The following is a 14916-nucleotide window of genomic DNA, read 5'->3' as shown; positions in this document are numbered from 1 at the left end:
AGAACAAGGACGAGGAAGGAGAGAATCGGTGGATGAGGACAGCAGGAGAAAGGGCCCCGAAGAAGGAAGAAAAAGGTCAGATTAGATTGAGAAAGTGGGTGGAAGTAGAGTGAAGGTAGAGAGCTAGGGAAAGAGAGAAAGTGAACAAATACCAAATATAAAGGAGTGTGAAAAAGGCAATCCAAGTGTTTCCCTGAATCCGCGAAATAGAAAGGATAAGCGTGTCGACCCTTGAGATGTGAGCTCCTAATACAGAGTCTCGTTAGCCGCTGGGAAGGGTCACCTTCTGTGACCCTCTCCTCAGCCAACGGTAGCTGTGGTCTAACCGCCATTAGTTACAAATTTGACCAGACCACAGGTCAAGGCGATGGCGGACATTCCCATAGGATGAAGATCTTTCAATTCGGCGTTGTGCACCACCGTCGGTGCTCAGAACTGAATGCTGATGTAGTTTTGGACTAGTCTAATATATGTTGCTTTACTGTATGTATGTTGATTGTTATTGTACAAGGATTGTTTAGAAAATGGAGCTCATTCTGCAATGGAGTGACGTGCCACAAGTCGAAGTCGACTCGAATGAAGTGACTCGCCATGTAAATTGTGCCCATTCTGTGAAAGGAGCGACGTGACGCAGCTCGACTCGGAGATCGAGGTGAGAAATGTCGACTAGAATGAAGTGACTCGCAATGCAAATCAAATGAAAAGTCATCTCATTCGAGTCGAGATTTCTCACCTCGATATTCGAGTCGAGCTGCGTCACGTCACTCCCTTCGTAGAATGAGCACAAATATACCGACCGCCGCGACGAGCAAACGTGTTTTGTGTTCCATCCAGTGTGCCTTTTGTTGTTACGCGTCCGATACTGCCCCGCTAGCTGTGAGTGCCCCTGAGTGACTTTGTGGACTTCCGTGGTCAGTGATTTCCAACTGACTGTTAGTAGGTGTCGCGTGTCAATGCAAGAGGAGACATATGAACCAAATTATGGATAAATCAAGGGTTTTCTCTAGTTAGAACTAAAATCAAACCGAAAACTTTGGACATTCTCTTTCATCTTTATTAGCTTCTGTACGTATTCATCTTAGAACCTAGGCTTTGTGTAAAACGAACCGGGTTACATATGCATGTAGAATTGTTTAGCAGTTGTTTGCAGTTTTTTTTTTTTGCTGCCGTTCTGTTGTTTAGCTGTTGTTACTTGTTAGTCATACGTAACTGAATGTTATAATGATAATAATCCAACGTGCATTTTTAAACCATTCTTGAACAGTTTTTTTTTGTTTGCCTTCTCTGAACTATTCGAGCAGAACTCGCTCTAATTATTCTACAAGCTACTGCTGCTGATGCCTACTGCTACAAGATTTTCTTATCTTTGCGCCGCCGTACTAGATATTTGAAGAAATTTCCAACAACCCGAAAAAGAACATTTTTAATTCGTTTATAAATTATGTTTTGTTTGTATTAACTCATTAGACCTGAAAGGGAATTACATAACTAAGAGTAAGACTAAGTGTTAAAGGTGCCAACATAATGAATAAAAAGCACACGTGAAGCCTTAAAGATGCACATTTCAATGTATAGATAGTTCGTTCGTATAGTCGCGTTTCGCCTATTATAGATCATGATTATTTGGAGGGAGAATGAAATGGTAATCTGACAGTGCCGTGCCTCTGCCTAGTATGTGATAATAAGGGGTGTGGTAAGAGCAAATGAAATATAGATTCTACCGGCGAGTCTACTCATTCGTTTGCCTATTTCTGTTACAATGTATTGGAGAAAGATCTAATACTCTTGCTACTTGTAGAAGTGGTATCCCTAGTTAAGGTTTGATGACCAATTTCAAGGCCTGGATTGAATCTGCTAAAGATAGAAAAAAGCATCTACTGTTATAGTTGTTACTACTCGAAAATCTTTTTTTTTAATATGGGTAGAAATGATCGAAAATGTGTTTCAATTTGCGCAATTCAGGTCTACTATCCACTACTATAAGGGAAAAAAAGAGACGTGTACAATAGTGTTAGCAAATGGTGGTGCTACTGAAGGGAAACATAAACGAAGATGATCCATGAATGATGGATTTCCTACAGTTGCTTTAGTTGCCTTCCCTATTCAGTTAGTCAATATATAAAAAAGTAAAATGTGAACTCTCTAATCATCAGTTAGTACGTAATATATATGTGTATAGAATAAACCCTAGATAATCTTCTCTACGTAATTTTCACAAAAAGGTCCAGCCTTTTAAGCTAAGATAACCTAGCTTGCTCTTCAACACTATTACAGCAGTTCGTTATATGATCTCTGCGTGTGTGTGTGTGTGGTGGTGTATCTTCTCAACGTGAATAAAGTTACTTTCGATTACTGATTTTTTTTCTAATATAATAACTTTACAAATGATTCAACGTATATTTGCTGTTCTAATTCTCGAGAACTTGTAGCAACTTTTTCTATGCATGCATGTATTTCAATGGACAGTATATGGAAACAAATTCTTGAAACTAAAGCAAGAAGATTCGAGCACACGGGTTGTTTGCATTCGGGAAATGTGGGCTTCGTTTTTTGTGAGATTTTGCGAAAATGCGTGCAATGTTGTTTGTTTTTCTCTTGGTTTGATTCTCAATCACCATTGTTCGTATTGCTGCATTTCGCAATGGAGCTTATTCTATGAGTTGGATCGTGTAGCGAGATGGGAGGAATCTCGATTTGGATTAGGTGAACAATAATCACAATTGTGCTCATTCTGCGAATGGAGTGACGTGAGAAAAGTCGGAGTCGTATATCGAGGTGAGAAATCTCGACTCGAATGAGGTGACTCTCCATTTGATTTACATGGCGAGTCACTTCATTCGAGAGTGGATTCCTCATCTCGATATACGACTCCGACTTTTCTCACGTCACTCCATTCGCAGAATGAGCACAAATGCTTAGTTCTTCCGAATGAACTCATTTTAATTTCTTCCAGGAGCGGAGTAATGAGAAACAGATTTGTCTCACACAGAGACTTTGACAATCTCACTTATCACTGCTCATAGTTGTATTTTACAAATTGTTACCTCATTCGAGTAGTCTCAACAACCTTCCCTCATCAAAAAAGCACAAGTGCAGTGAAAAATCGCTAGGCTATAATGAGTAAATGAGACGAGACAGTTCGAGCAGTGACAAAATATGTCTCACATGGTCACTCATCGACCATTTGATTTACATAGCAAGTCACCCGATTCGAGTCAAGATTTCTCACTTCGGTTTGCGAAGTGAGCCCTTTACACTTCACTCCTTCCATAGAGTAAACCCACAGATTTCTAATGAAATTGTGATTATTCTTCGAGTGGAGCTCGACTCAAATATTGAGGTAAGAAAACTCGACTCGAATGAGGTAACTCGCCATGTAAATCAAATGGAGAGTCATCTCACTCATGTCGAAATTTCCCACCTTGATATACGAGTCGAGCTGCGTCATGTCACTCCACTCGTAGAATGAGCATTTTAAACAATTGAAGTGAGAAAACCCAACTCACATGGTCATTAGTCCGAGTCAAGCATTTTGATATACGAATAGATGTTAAACCTCACTTCTTTCATTAAAAAAAAAGTTGACAAAACTTGAAGTTTGAGTAAAGTGATCAGGAATGTACCACCTATAGGTTTATTATGCTGCGAGTCGTTAAAATGAGATAAGTCGAATGAGATGACAATCTTCCTCTCACGTCCCATGAAGCGAAATTGGCGAAATTTACACTGCCCTCCGAACATAAACCTGTTTGTACATCAAACGGAAGAAGTACCTCATTCGAGTCGACTTCTCTCACTTGGAATAGATTCGTCTCACACAGTGAAGTGAAAGATATTTTATATTGAATATTTAACCTTACGAGTAGAATCGGTACAGCAGCCTTCACCTCGACTGGAATAGGGCGGGCAGTCATGACAAGCAACGCCAATTCTCTCATGTCATTTTTTTTTATCTTATTTAACTTTTCTCATCTACCCCCCACGTCGAATAATCTGAAGCGAATTATAAATATGGTAGACTCATTCTACGAGTGAAGTAAGGTGAGACAGCTCGACTCGTATAATGAGTGGAAATGAGAAAGTTTTATTCGCATGATTTACACGGTAAGTCACTCGGCTCGAGCTAAGTTTCATTACCGTACGCAAGTCAAAATCAAATGAAGTTGTGCTTATGTTCGATAAGAATGAGGTGGAACGTCTAGCTTTGAATAAGTTTGGATCACCTTCAGGTTTATTCTGCCGTGAGTCGAGTTGAGGTGAGACTGAGATAAATCAAATGGTTGATGACAAATCTCTTCCATTATGGCACAAATTTCCCAAATCGAGGAGAACGTGCCTCTGAAGCCGACGTACTGATACCTGACCGCAAATCAAAATCAAATCAATATACGAGTGGACTGTGGTGAGATAGTTCGTCTCATTAATAGAAGTGCGGAAACTCGATTCAAATTAGACGAATCCGAATTAAGTTCACACGGTGAGATTTCGAGACAGCTTTGATTTACACGACGAGGCACTTCATACTAATCGAGACTTCACGCATCAATGTATGTACGATTCAAACTGTCTTACTCGTAGAATTTGTTCATTAGAGTTGAACATCTACCGAAACGAAATGGACACGTTCCAGCTCACCCAATTATACAAATGAGCTTGAGAAAAACCACTTGAATGAGATGATATCGGATGTTTAGTGAGGCAATAAAAGAATGGATTTCTCGCTATTATGAGCCTCACCTAATTCGTATCACGAATTTCAATTTCAGTAGCTTCAGTTTGAGATGTCACGCCTCATTTTATGTCGTAGAATAACTCCTCACTCACTCATTTTACTCGTAGAAGCTTATTCAACGAATGAAGTGAGATGAGGTTGAGTGAGAAAACTCGACCCGAATAATGTGATTATTTGTATGATGAAGTGAGCATTCAAGTATTTTGTTTCTCAATTATATCATACAAGACCAAATCACACTCCATCGTGAGCCAGTAAACTTAAGTGAGTTGTCTCACTTTGATGTATGAACTGGCAGTAACGTCACTTTACTCGTCGTAAGAATAAGCCCCAGTAAATGTATTGTAAACATCTTTCGATTTTAAATACCGATCTTTCATTCAGTATAGATTCTCTAATATGATCGCTCATCTCACTATGTATCAATCTCATAAACTGTTCTACAACACTCCAACGAAGTTCCTTTACCACACATAACACTGAAATGGAGAGAAAGTATACGAACTCTACCGTGTTCTACAGAACGCCTACTTCAAGCTAGTTTGAAACGAAAAAAAGAGTCTACTGCTCACTAAACCTTCTTGCTCGCGTAACTTCACTCATTCCAATTCTCATCATCTCACCGCCTTCTCACCAACTGAAAAAAAAATACTCATAAGTTTCTGTTTCTACTCACAAACAAATCCCTCCCACCGGGTTCTGCTCTTTCGAGGGCAATCCCGTCTACTACCACTCAAAAACAGCTCGTGTTTGCCACGAGCAAGCGTGCTTCTAAAACAGTTTCCTTTTCATCAGGTTTTTCATCTACTAAAAAATTGGCTTCAAGTTTCATTTATCACCTCGGCACGCATCTCACGCACAATCTGCTTGACCAATCTCACTTTCTTCGCCGTCGGCCATCGCCGATAATCATTCTCACATGCTTGTAACGAACTCATTTGCGGTTGCGCATAGGTTTTTTTTTGTAATTGTAAGAGCTGAAACATGCGCGACTTCACACACATATGTATCACACCCAGACATCAGTTTTTGTTACAGATTTCCATCAACAGGTTAGGTAGACAGTGTGTGTGTGTGTGTGTGTTTGTGTTTGTGGTACATCGGAGAGTAAATGTGATGGTGGTTGTATTAACGACGCGTATTTGTAGTGTTTTCTGTTGATTTGTTTCTGGTTTTACTTTGATTTACACGCATACACTTGGCCATAAAACATCTTTTGTAGGGATAGTTACATCTGTTTTGTTCTTTGTTTTCCTTTACGTTTTTTTTTATTTTTGCAATGCACCATTTGTTTTGTAAATTGTTTCTTTTTTGTCACGTTTAGCTGAAAGGTATTATCATGTTTAATTGTTTTGCCTGTATTTCTATTTCTTGTTACTATTGTTTACTTACTGCAGCTTTGATTTGTTTTCATCTTCCTCTTTCTTGTAATCCTTTCATTAAAATTCAACTTTTGTTTACCTCTGTCTTCCAACTTCTGTATTTATTATCTTCATTGGCGTGAAGCTTCTTCCTCTTCTCACTCCAAGCAGATTGTATTGTACACACTAAGAATGTTTCACGATGAGAATAGAATAACCTTGTTGGTAGTAACTCGGCGGCGTTTCCTCGTATATACTATAGTATTTAGTAGAACGAATTGTTCATCTTCTTGTCAATGTATTTCGGTGTGTTTGAATGATACCTATAGAAAAAAATCTCCCAAATCACACATACACCTTTCCGTTCCGGCTCGTCGATGATGTGTTTGTAATTAGTTACTAAATAATATTACTTGTATCGTTAGATTATAGGTATATTAGAGAATCACTAATCCGTAATCTGCAATTAAATGTCGAAATGTGCTAATGCTAGAAACTAAACAAAAATTAAGTAAACTTTTGTGTCTATATATTTGAAAGAATTGCAAGGCCCGCCCTTGCCTAAATCATGATGAGATGAATAATATATTACCAAAAGCAAATATCCCATCAAAAATTTCACAATGAATTGCGAAACATCGATAAAACAATAATTGTATAGTGCAACCTATATCTAACCATACATGTTATGGTGGATGAATAGTAAAAAACAAAATTGGTACATTTGTACCACAAAGTTTATTGGCAAAAAGTAGATTTTCATATTATTGTACTGCAAAATTTTCAATCACCATATGTCTTATAATACGTCACGGTATTTAGTATTTTTGGTACCAAAACAATTTTGAATGTGCCTTTTCATTTGACGTCTTAAATCAGCTGATTTTTCGGGTCTTTGACAGTGTTCTTCTATGAAGATGACAAGTCCGTGTTAGTAGCTGTTGTTCAACCTTTATAAACAAATGTATGCACGGACCTGTCATATGAAAAGGCCTATTGCTGCAACTATAGATAGTAAAGTAAACATAGATACGCGGACATCGGCGAGTGAAATATTTCATGCGTGTGAATAGTATTTTTCAAGAATGTGACGGTTGAATATGACGTCATCCGCTCCATTGATGTTGTGAGGATCGTGACGTCATGCTCATATGTTTGGATACAGATTTTGACAGATCGTTTGGATACAACGGATTCATCTTCTCGGATTTACTATCTATAGGGGAACGTTCATAAATTACGTCCAACATTTGGGGAAGGGGGGGGGGGCTACGAAAGTGTGACAGTACGTGTATAAGGTATAGGAAAATAGCGTGACAGAGGGGGTAGGGGGGGGGGTCTAGAAATTTCGAAAAACGATGGACGTAATAAATGAACCTTCCCTAGCTGCAACCATCTGTACGTCATACATTTATCTACCATTTCATTAATTGTTAGTAATAAAATGGACTATCCAATTATTATTTTGTATTGTATTGTATTCAAAGGTTTTCATTTCGGGATATCACTGAAAAATAACTGATTTTGCTGTTATCCAGATATTTGCTTTTTGATTATGTATTCGATCGCAGCTTTCAAATATAAAATATGTTTTCTTCTCCTCATGCTTTTATAAATAACACTTGTTTTAATAAACGCAATGAACATAGGTTCTGAAAAATAATTTGTGTTCGCTTGACCGTTCTGTTTGTTTTTTTTTTTTTTGTTTGAATTTTCATTAATTTTACCTTCTTCTCCATATTTCGCCATTCGTAAGGTGATGTGTGTGTAGTGTATGTTCTTCCCCTTCCATTCAGCACTGTGCTTCTGCTCCATATCTCCATCTATCCACCCACATATTTAGACCGATAGCGAAACGAAGCTGTTGTACTGGGTGATGTTTCGTTTGAGAATGTCCGCGCATAGGCCGAGCACCCGCTCGAACCGGGCCCGGTCCAGCTTGACGCACTTGAGCGGACCCCGGGCGATGACGGTGGCCGCTCGGGGACGGTCCAGCAGCAGGGCGATCTCTCCAAAGTAGTCGCTCGGGCCGAGCCGACCGACTTCGGCGGGTTCTTCGTTCTGCGAAGGAGAGGAAGAGGGAGAGAATGGTTAAATTTTGGTCATCTCAGGCCCCTTTCATTCCTCCCGTAGACTTGTGTATGAAGCGTACACATTGGCCAGACTTCTCTCTATCTCTAAGAAGTTTACGTGGTTGATGAACTTCCCTTAACCCTTTGAAGCCGGAGGGTTTTTTTTTTTAAAAAGCCACCCCCTCCGAATCTACGTAGTTTATGGGCAGGCCCAAGGAAAATAGTAATATTTGTATTTGAGACTTCACTGACAACCTAGAATATCCTGAACGCCATAAAGTTTGGAGAAACGAACTAATTGACATACCAGATGTTCTAAAAGCTCAATTTGGATATGAGTTACGTTCATATGTATAGATTTAAGCTTTGTTAAGAATATCAGAATGTGTTTTATATGCTGGGATGTTCTAGGTGTTCCAAACTGTCCTGTAGTAAAGTCCTTCAAATCTACATGAATTACTTTATGTGTTTTCGCCATATAGAATAGCATTACATAATCTACTGGGATCCGTGAAGCTCTTGAAATCTACAATGTCATTTATAGACACTATAGGGATATTCTAGTTCAGCCAAACTACCTTGGAGTTCAGAACTTCAAGTCTACACCCGTAACAGTAGCCATATCTGATATTCTGAGTAATGTTGAATAATCTACCGCAGTTACTAGACCAATCTGAAGCCTACTTGGTATTATTATAAACCTGTGGGAAATTCAGGGTTGTCCAAACTGTCCTATGATGAAGTCCTTCAAATCTACAAGAAGAACGCCATGTGTTTTCACCATAAATAAAAGCATTACATAATCTGCTGGGATCCGTGAAGCTCTTGAAATCTACAATGTCATTTAGGAACACTATAGGGATATTCCAGGTCAACCAAACAACCTTGGAGTTCAGAACTTCAGATCTACATTCGTAAAAGCAGTCATACCTGCTATACTGAGTATCATTGCATAATCAACTGTGGCTACTGGACCAACCTGAAGCCAACTATATGATATTATTAACCTTTGGGACATTCAGAGTCGTCCAAACTGTGATATTATAAAGTCCTTCAAATCTACGAGAATAATTGTATGTGTTTTCGCCATAAATAATAGAATTGCATAACTTGCTGGGATCTGTCAAGCTCTTGATAATCTCAAGTGTCATTTAGAGACATTATACCCGGGTAGAGGTGAAATACTGACGATCAAAACATGATATTGGTTTGATTGATATAAGAGATAAAAGATCTGAAAATAATATCTAAAAAATGTTCCTGGAATATCTGAACAATATCAAAAATTGATATTTCAAGATCAAACGAATAGCTCGCTGCTATTGGCTAGATCTTACAAGATCTAAATATGATATGATGATGATGTTACAGGAGTAAATTTTTGATATTATTTTTAGATCTTTTATCTCTTATGTCAATCAAACCAATATCACTTTTTGATCTCCATATCAAAATATGCTATTATTGAGCCCTTTTCCTCTACCCGGGTAGGTATACCGTGAGGTCGTCATTCACCGCCCATGCTCCATTCACCGCTTGTTTCAAATGGTTTATATTCAAATCGTATGAAACGAGCGCAAGGGCCCATATAGCCGAGGCGGTAAACGCACGGGTATTCAGCATGACCATGCTGAGGGTGACGGGTTCGATTCCCGGTCGGTCCAGGATCTTTTCGTAAAGGAAATTTCCTTGACTTCCTTGGGCATAGAGTATCTTCGTGCCTGCCACACGATATACGCATGCAAAATGGTCATTGGCAGAGGAAGCTCTCAGTTAATAACTGTGGAAGTGCTCATAGAACACCTAAGCTTGAGAAGCAGGCTTTGTCCCAATGAGGACGCTACGCCACGAAGAGAGAGAGAGAGAGAGAGAGAAACGAGCGCAGCGGTGAATGGCGACCTCACGGTATTCCAGGTCAACCAAACTACCTTGGAGTTCAAAACTTCAGGTCTTCATACGTAACAGCAGCCATATTATCTGCTGTACTGAGTAACGTTGCATATTTAACCATGGGAATTGGATGAATCTGAAGTCTACTTGATGTTATTATAAACCTTTGGGATATTCAGGGTCGTCTTAACTGAAGTCGTTCAATTCTACAAGAATAACTTTATTAAGAGACATAAGTATATTCCAGGTAAGCTAAACTATCTTGAAATTCAGAACTTCAGGGCTACACTCGTAACAGTAGCCAAAGTCTACTATATATTATTATGATCCTTCGGGACATTACGGATCGTCCAAACTGTCCTGAAGTTTAACTCTTGAAAGTAACAGTAGTTATTCTCACAGTGAACTGTACCATTACACATCCAACTGTAATCTGTAACCTCCCTGGCATTTCACGAGCCACTCCAAGATAGTTTTGAAATATTCTAGATCAGCCAAACTACTTCGGAGATCATTGTGAACTTTTGATATTTAATAGCTTTTGCCAGTGTAACATCCATACTGTATTTACCAGAGTAGTTCGAGTAACAATAAGCATTATTACATACTTTTGGGATATAATGGGCCATCCTTACTGTTATGGAGCTTAGTTTTATAAAAACAACCACTTCATGTTGATTTCGTTTCAGATAGAAACGTTACACAACCAAAAAGGATCATTGAATCTCTTAACTCTCAAGGGTTACTTCATCAAATATTTGCGATAATTTAGGTCATCCAATCTTTCATGGTGTACACAACTTTATATCTACACTTGCAATGATAGCCAGCTACACTAAATAATGATACATATTTACTAATATGCTTCAAAGACTAGTAGGCATTGTTTTGTACCTTTGAAACCTTTGAAACATTTGTGCTATAAAAAAATACGTTACCTAGTCTAACCCACCCAGATCCATCAACTTCTATAAAATTCAGAGCCATTCCGAAATATTTCAGGTTTACTAAACTTCCCTACAACCAAGAACTTCCATGTAAGGTGAAGAAATGACGAAGCCATATCTCGAGCACAAATCTGAAGGCAAATGTGGGATGCGGCCGAGGATAAGGACTGCAGCCACGAATCAAGTGTTGCTGTGAAGATTTGGTGATTCAGTTTTAATATAATTGTTATTAACGCTAAATAAATGAAATAGATACAAACATTACGGTTGGTCATGTCACTCAAAACAGCGAAATTATATTATTACGGCTGTAGACTCCATGTTGCATGTTGTCCATATTGCTGGACAGTATGTACGATTCTGAACATCAGAATATCCCGAAGCTAGGTCATAGTCTCTGATAGTATTCTGTGAGCTCCAGCAAGTATAATAGATTATAAAACATATCTCTATATAGCCAAAACAGAAACTTCAATTGCTGTAGATCAACTGTAGATGCTAGATTTTTACCATTTTAATAGTTTGGATGACCCCAGCCAATCAAATGATGTTCATAGAACATTCAAAAGATTTACTGGACATGATAGATTACAAATCCTAGCTTTGTATGATGAAATAAATGACCGATGCACCCGTAGATTTTGGGATGTAAACTCAAGCACAGTTTAGATGACCTGCGATATCCTGACTGTTCTGATAATGTCTATTAAACTTTCAGAAGACTTACTGGACATGATGGAATACAAATCGTAGCTTTGTATAATGTAAGAAGCTACCGTCGCACCCGTCGTTCAGGATCTGAACTCAAGAACAGGTTGGATGACCTAGGATATCCCGACTGATCTGATACAGTCTATTGAATTTTTAGAAGACTTACTGGACATGCTAAATTATAAATCGTAGTTTTGAATAATGAAAGAAATTTCCATTACACCCGTAGGCTTTAGGATTCAAACTCAAGAACAGTTTCGATGACCTAGGATATCCCAGCTGTTCTGACACTGTTTTTTGAACTTCCAGAAGACTTATTGGACATGATCGATTACAAATCGTAGCTTTGTATAGTGAAAGAAGTTACCATTACACGCGTAGACATTAGGATCTAAGCTCAAGAACAGTTTGGATGACCTAGGATATCCCGCCTGATCTGATACTGTCTATTGAACTTTCAAAATTCTTACTGGACGTGATGGAATACAAATCGTAGCTTTGTATAATGAAATAAGTTACCGTTACACTCGTGGACTTCAGGATCTGAACTCAAGAACAATTTGGATGCCTTAGGATATCCCGACTGATCTGATTGTCTATTGAATTTTCAAAAGACTTATTGGACATGATGGAATACAAATCGTAGCTTCGTACAATGAAAGATGTTACCGTTACACTCGGAGACTTCAGGATCTGAACTCAAGAACAGTTTGGATGACCTAGAATATCCCGCTTGATCTGATACTGTCTATTGAACTTTCAGAAGACTTGACATGATGGATTGTAAATCGTAGTTTTGAATAATGAAAGAAGTTACCGTTACACCCGTAGGCTTTAGGATATAAACTCAAGAACAGTTTGGATGACCTAGGATATCCCGACTGATCTGATACTGTCGATTGAACTTTCAGAAGACTTACTGGACATGATAGATTATAAATCATAGTTTTGATTAGTGAGAGAAGTTACCTTTATACCCGTAGGCTTTAGGATCTAAACTCAAGAACAGTTTGGATTACCTAGGATATTCCGACTGACCTGATACTGTACAGTCCCGATTCGTTCGTTGGCGGCTCGTTAGATGGGCTGTCTCGATGGTTGGATGTTCGCTAGCTGGGGCAAAACCCAACTAAAAAGCACTGTCAATGTCAAAATCGATGTCAAAACGAGTTTGACGTCTGACCGTCGTCGCATCGCAGCTCCTGTATACAGACTGTTTGCGCAAGTATGTGAGTGTTTCGTGACGTATTTCTCGTCAGTTGCGTGTGTCTAGGGCATTTTGATCAGTTGTCAGTTGCCCCAACGAACGAACACGATTCGCTAATCGGGGCGCAGTCGTGACCCAACGAGCGAATCCTCACTGTATACAGTTTCTTACCGATTTTGGCAACACCCGTTTTTGTCTACTCCCGATTTTGGCAACACCCGTTTTTGGCAACATTTCCTACCCGATTTTGGCAACACCCGTTTTTGGCAACAATTTCTTACCGATTTTGGCAACAATTTTTTACCGATTTTGACAACAAAAAATTTTGACCAAAAATTTTTACCGCAAAATCGTTTGTATTTGTAAATGTAGTGTTATTTTAGCCTTACTTTTCTTTAAAAAATCAAAATTCATTCAATTTTCCAAAATCGACAATTTTACCAATCATGCCGTAATTTATGAACGTCACCTACAGGGATCGTTTTATAGCTTGTGAACAGTCCATATTTATAATATAAGCCAAATTGACGCATAAAAGTTGAAAATAATCCACAATTTTTTTTTACCGATTTTGGCAGCACCCCAATTTGGCAGCATAAAATTCACCTCGTGTTGCCAAAATCGGTAAGAAACTGTATTGAACTTTCAGAAGACTTGGCATGATGGATTGTAAATCGTAGTTTTGAATAAAGAAAGAAGTTACCGTTACACCCGTAGGCTTTAGGATCTAAACTCAAGAACAGTTTGGATCACCTAGGATATACCAACTGTTCTGATACTGCCTTTTGAACTTTCAGAAGACTTACTGGATATGATAGATTATTAGCTTTGTATAATGAAAGAAGTTACCGTTACACGCATATACTTTAGGATCTAACATCAAGAACAGTTTGGATGACCTAGTATATCCTGACTGATCTGATACTGTTGATTAAACTTTCAGAAGACTCACTGGACATGATAGATTATAAATCGTAGTTTTGAATAATGAAAGAAGTTCCCGTTACACCCGTAGGCTTTAGGATATAAGCTCAAGAATAGTTTGGATGACCTAGGATATCCCGACTGATCTGATACTGTCTATTGAACTTTCAGAAGACTTACTGGACGTCATGAAATACAAATCGTAGCTTTGTATAATGAAAGAAGTTACCGTTACATTCGTAGACTTCAGGGTTTGAACTCAAGAACAGTTTGGATGACTTAGGATATCCAGAAAATATATTCTGCGTCATATTCTACCCTTTCTATGCTATTTCTACGTATTTATGTTACGTATCTTTCCTGTTACATCGAAAAACACTCCCGCCCCCGAAGATGATTGCTCTTCTATCCCCCAAATCCCAGGCATTATTTAGCGAAGGCAGCAAATCCTTCTGCTCGACAACATTCGTAACTAACTTACCTCATCTCGCTTTTGCCTGACTGTGGCGCATCCCTCCACAATGATGTAGAAATCGTTTCCTGGTTCGCCTTGCCTCACAATCGTTTCTCCGTCTTCGAACGAAACTGGTTCCAGTGCGTCGGCCACGGTGAGCCGTTCCCATTTGTCTAAGCTCTCTGCGGAGAAACCGAAACAATAATAATAAAACAGAAACATTGAACCACGTCTGTTTGCAATCCAGAGAGAAGGGTGGTAACACCCGATGAACTTACCCAAAATCGACACCCGCGACAGGAACTCCTCGTACATCTTTCGCTTCCGGATGGTGGAGCCCATCAGGATGCGCCGGTAGCTGTCCCGATCGATACCCCACAGTTTGACGTCGGTTTTGGCACGGACCGTGGCAGCACGCGGTGTTCCATAGATGAGGGCCAGCTCGCCGAAGCTGCCGCCCTCGCTGATTGTCGTTACCAACTCATTGTTAACGAATACCTGGCCGCATTGGTGGAGGGGAATAATAAATGGTTTAGAGGTTTTAGTTTACTGAAGCTGTTTGTGTGAGAGTGCACTGCACTGATTCAGTTGAAAGTTTAACGTAGTTTTAATTAGGAT

The 14916-nt window shown here is 39.0% G+C and overlaps 1 protein-coding gene and 1 long non-coding RNA gene across 13 annotated transcripts in view; one reads left to right on the top strand and one right to left on the bottom strand.

The window, feature by feature from the left end:
• The window catches only part of LOC134288665 (uncharacterized), a 43508-nt gene that overhangs the window by 12464 nt on the left and 16128 nt on the right, over window positions 1–14916 (top strand). The gene's annotated exons all lie outside the window — the stretch shown is intronic.
• The window catches only part of LOC109623121 (cAMP-dependent protein kinase type I regulatory subunit), a 269309-nt gene continuing 255425 nt past the window's right edge, over window positions 1033–14916 (bottom strand). For all 12 annotated transcript variants that reach the window (XM_029870633.2, XM_029870634.2, XM_062854174.1 and 9 more), the window contains 3 exons: window positions 14577–14796; window positions 14326–14480; window positions 1033–8154 (listed from right to left, as the gene is read on the bottom strand). In XM_029870633.2, the coding sequence (XP_029726493.1) occupies window positions 7933–8154; window positions 14326–14480; window positions 14577–14796 (597 nt within the window). In that variant the 3' untranslated portion in view covers window positions 1033–7932. The remainder of the gene's footprint in view (window positions 8155–14325; window positions 14481–14576; window positions 14797–14916) is intronic.

The sequence above is a fragment of the Aedes albopictus genome, chromosome 2, assembly GCF_035046485.1.
Source record: "Aedes albopictus strain Foshan chromosome 2, AalbF5, whole genome shotgun sequence".
Classification (NCBI taxonomy): domain Eukaryota; kingdom Metazoa; phylum Arthropoda; class Insecta; order Diptera; family Culicidae; genus Aedes; species Aedes albopictus.
The sequence above is the reverse complement of the archived record's forward strand: the minus strand, read 5'-3'. Positions and strand labels throughout refer to the sequence as shown.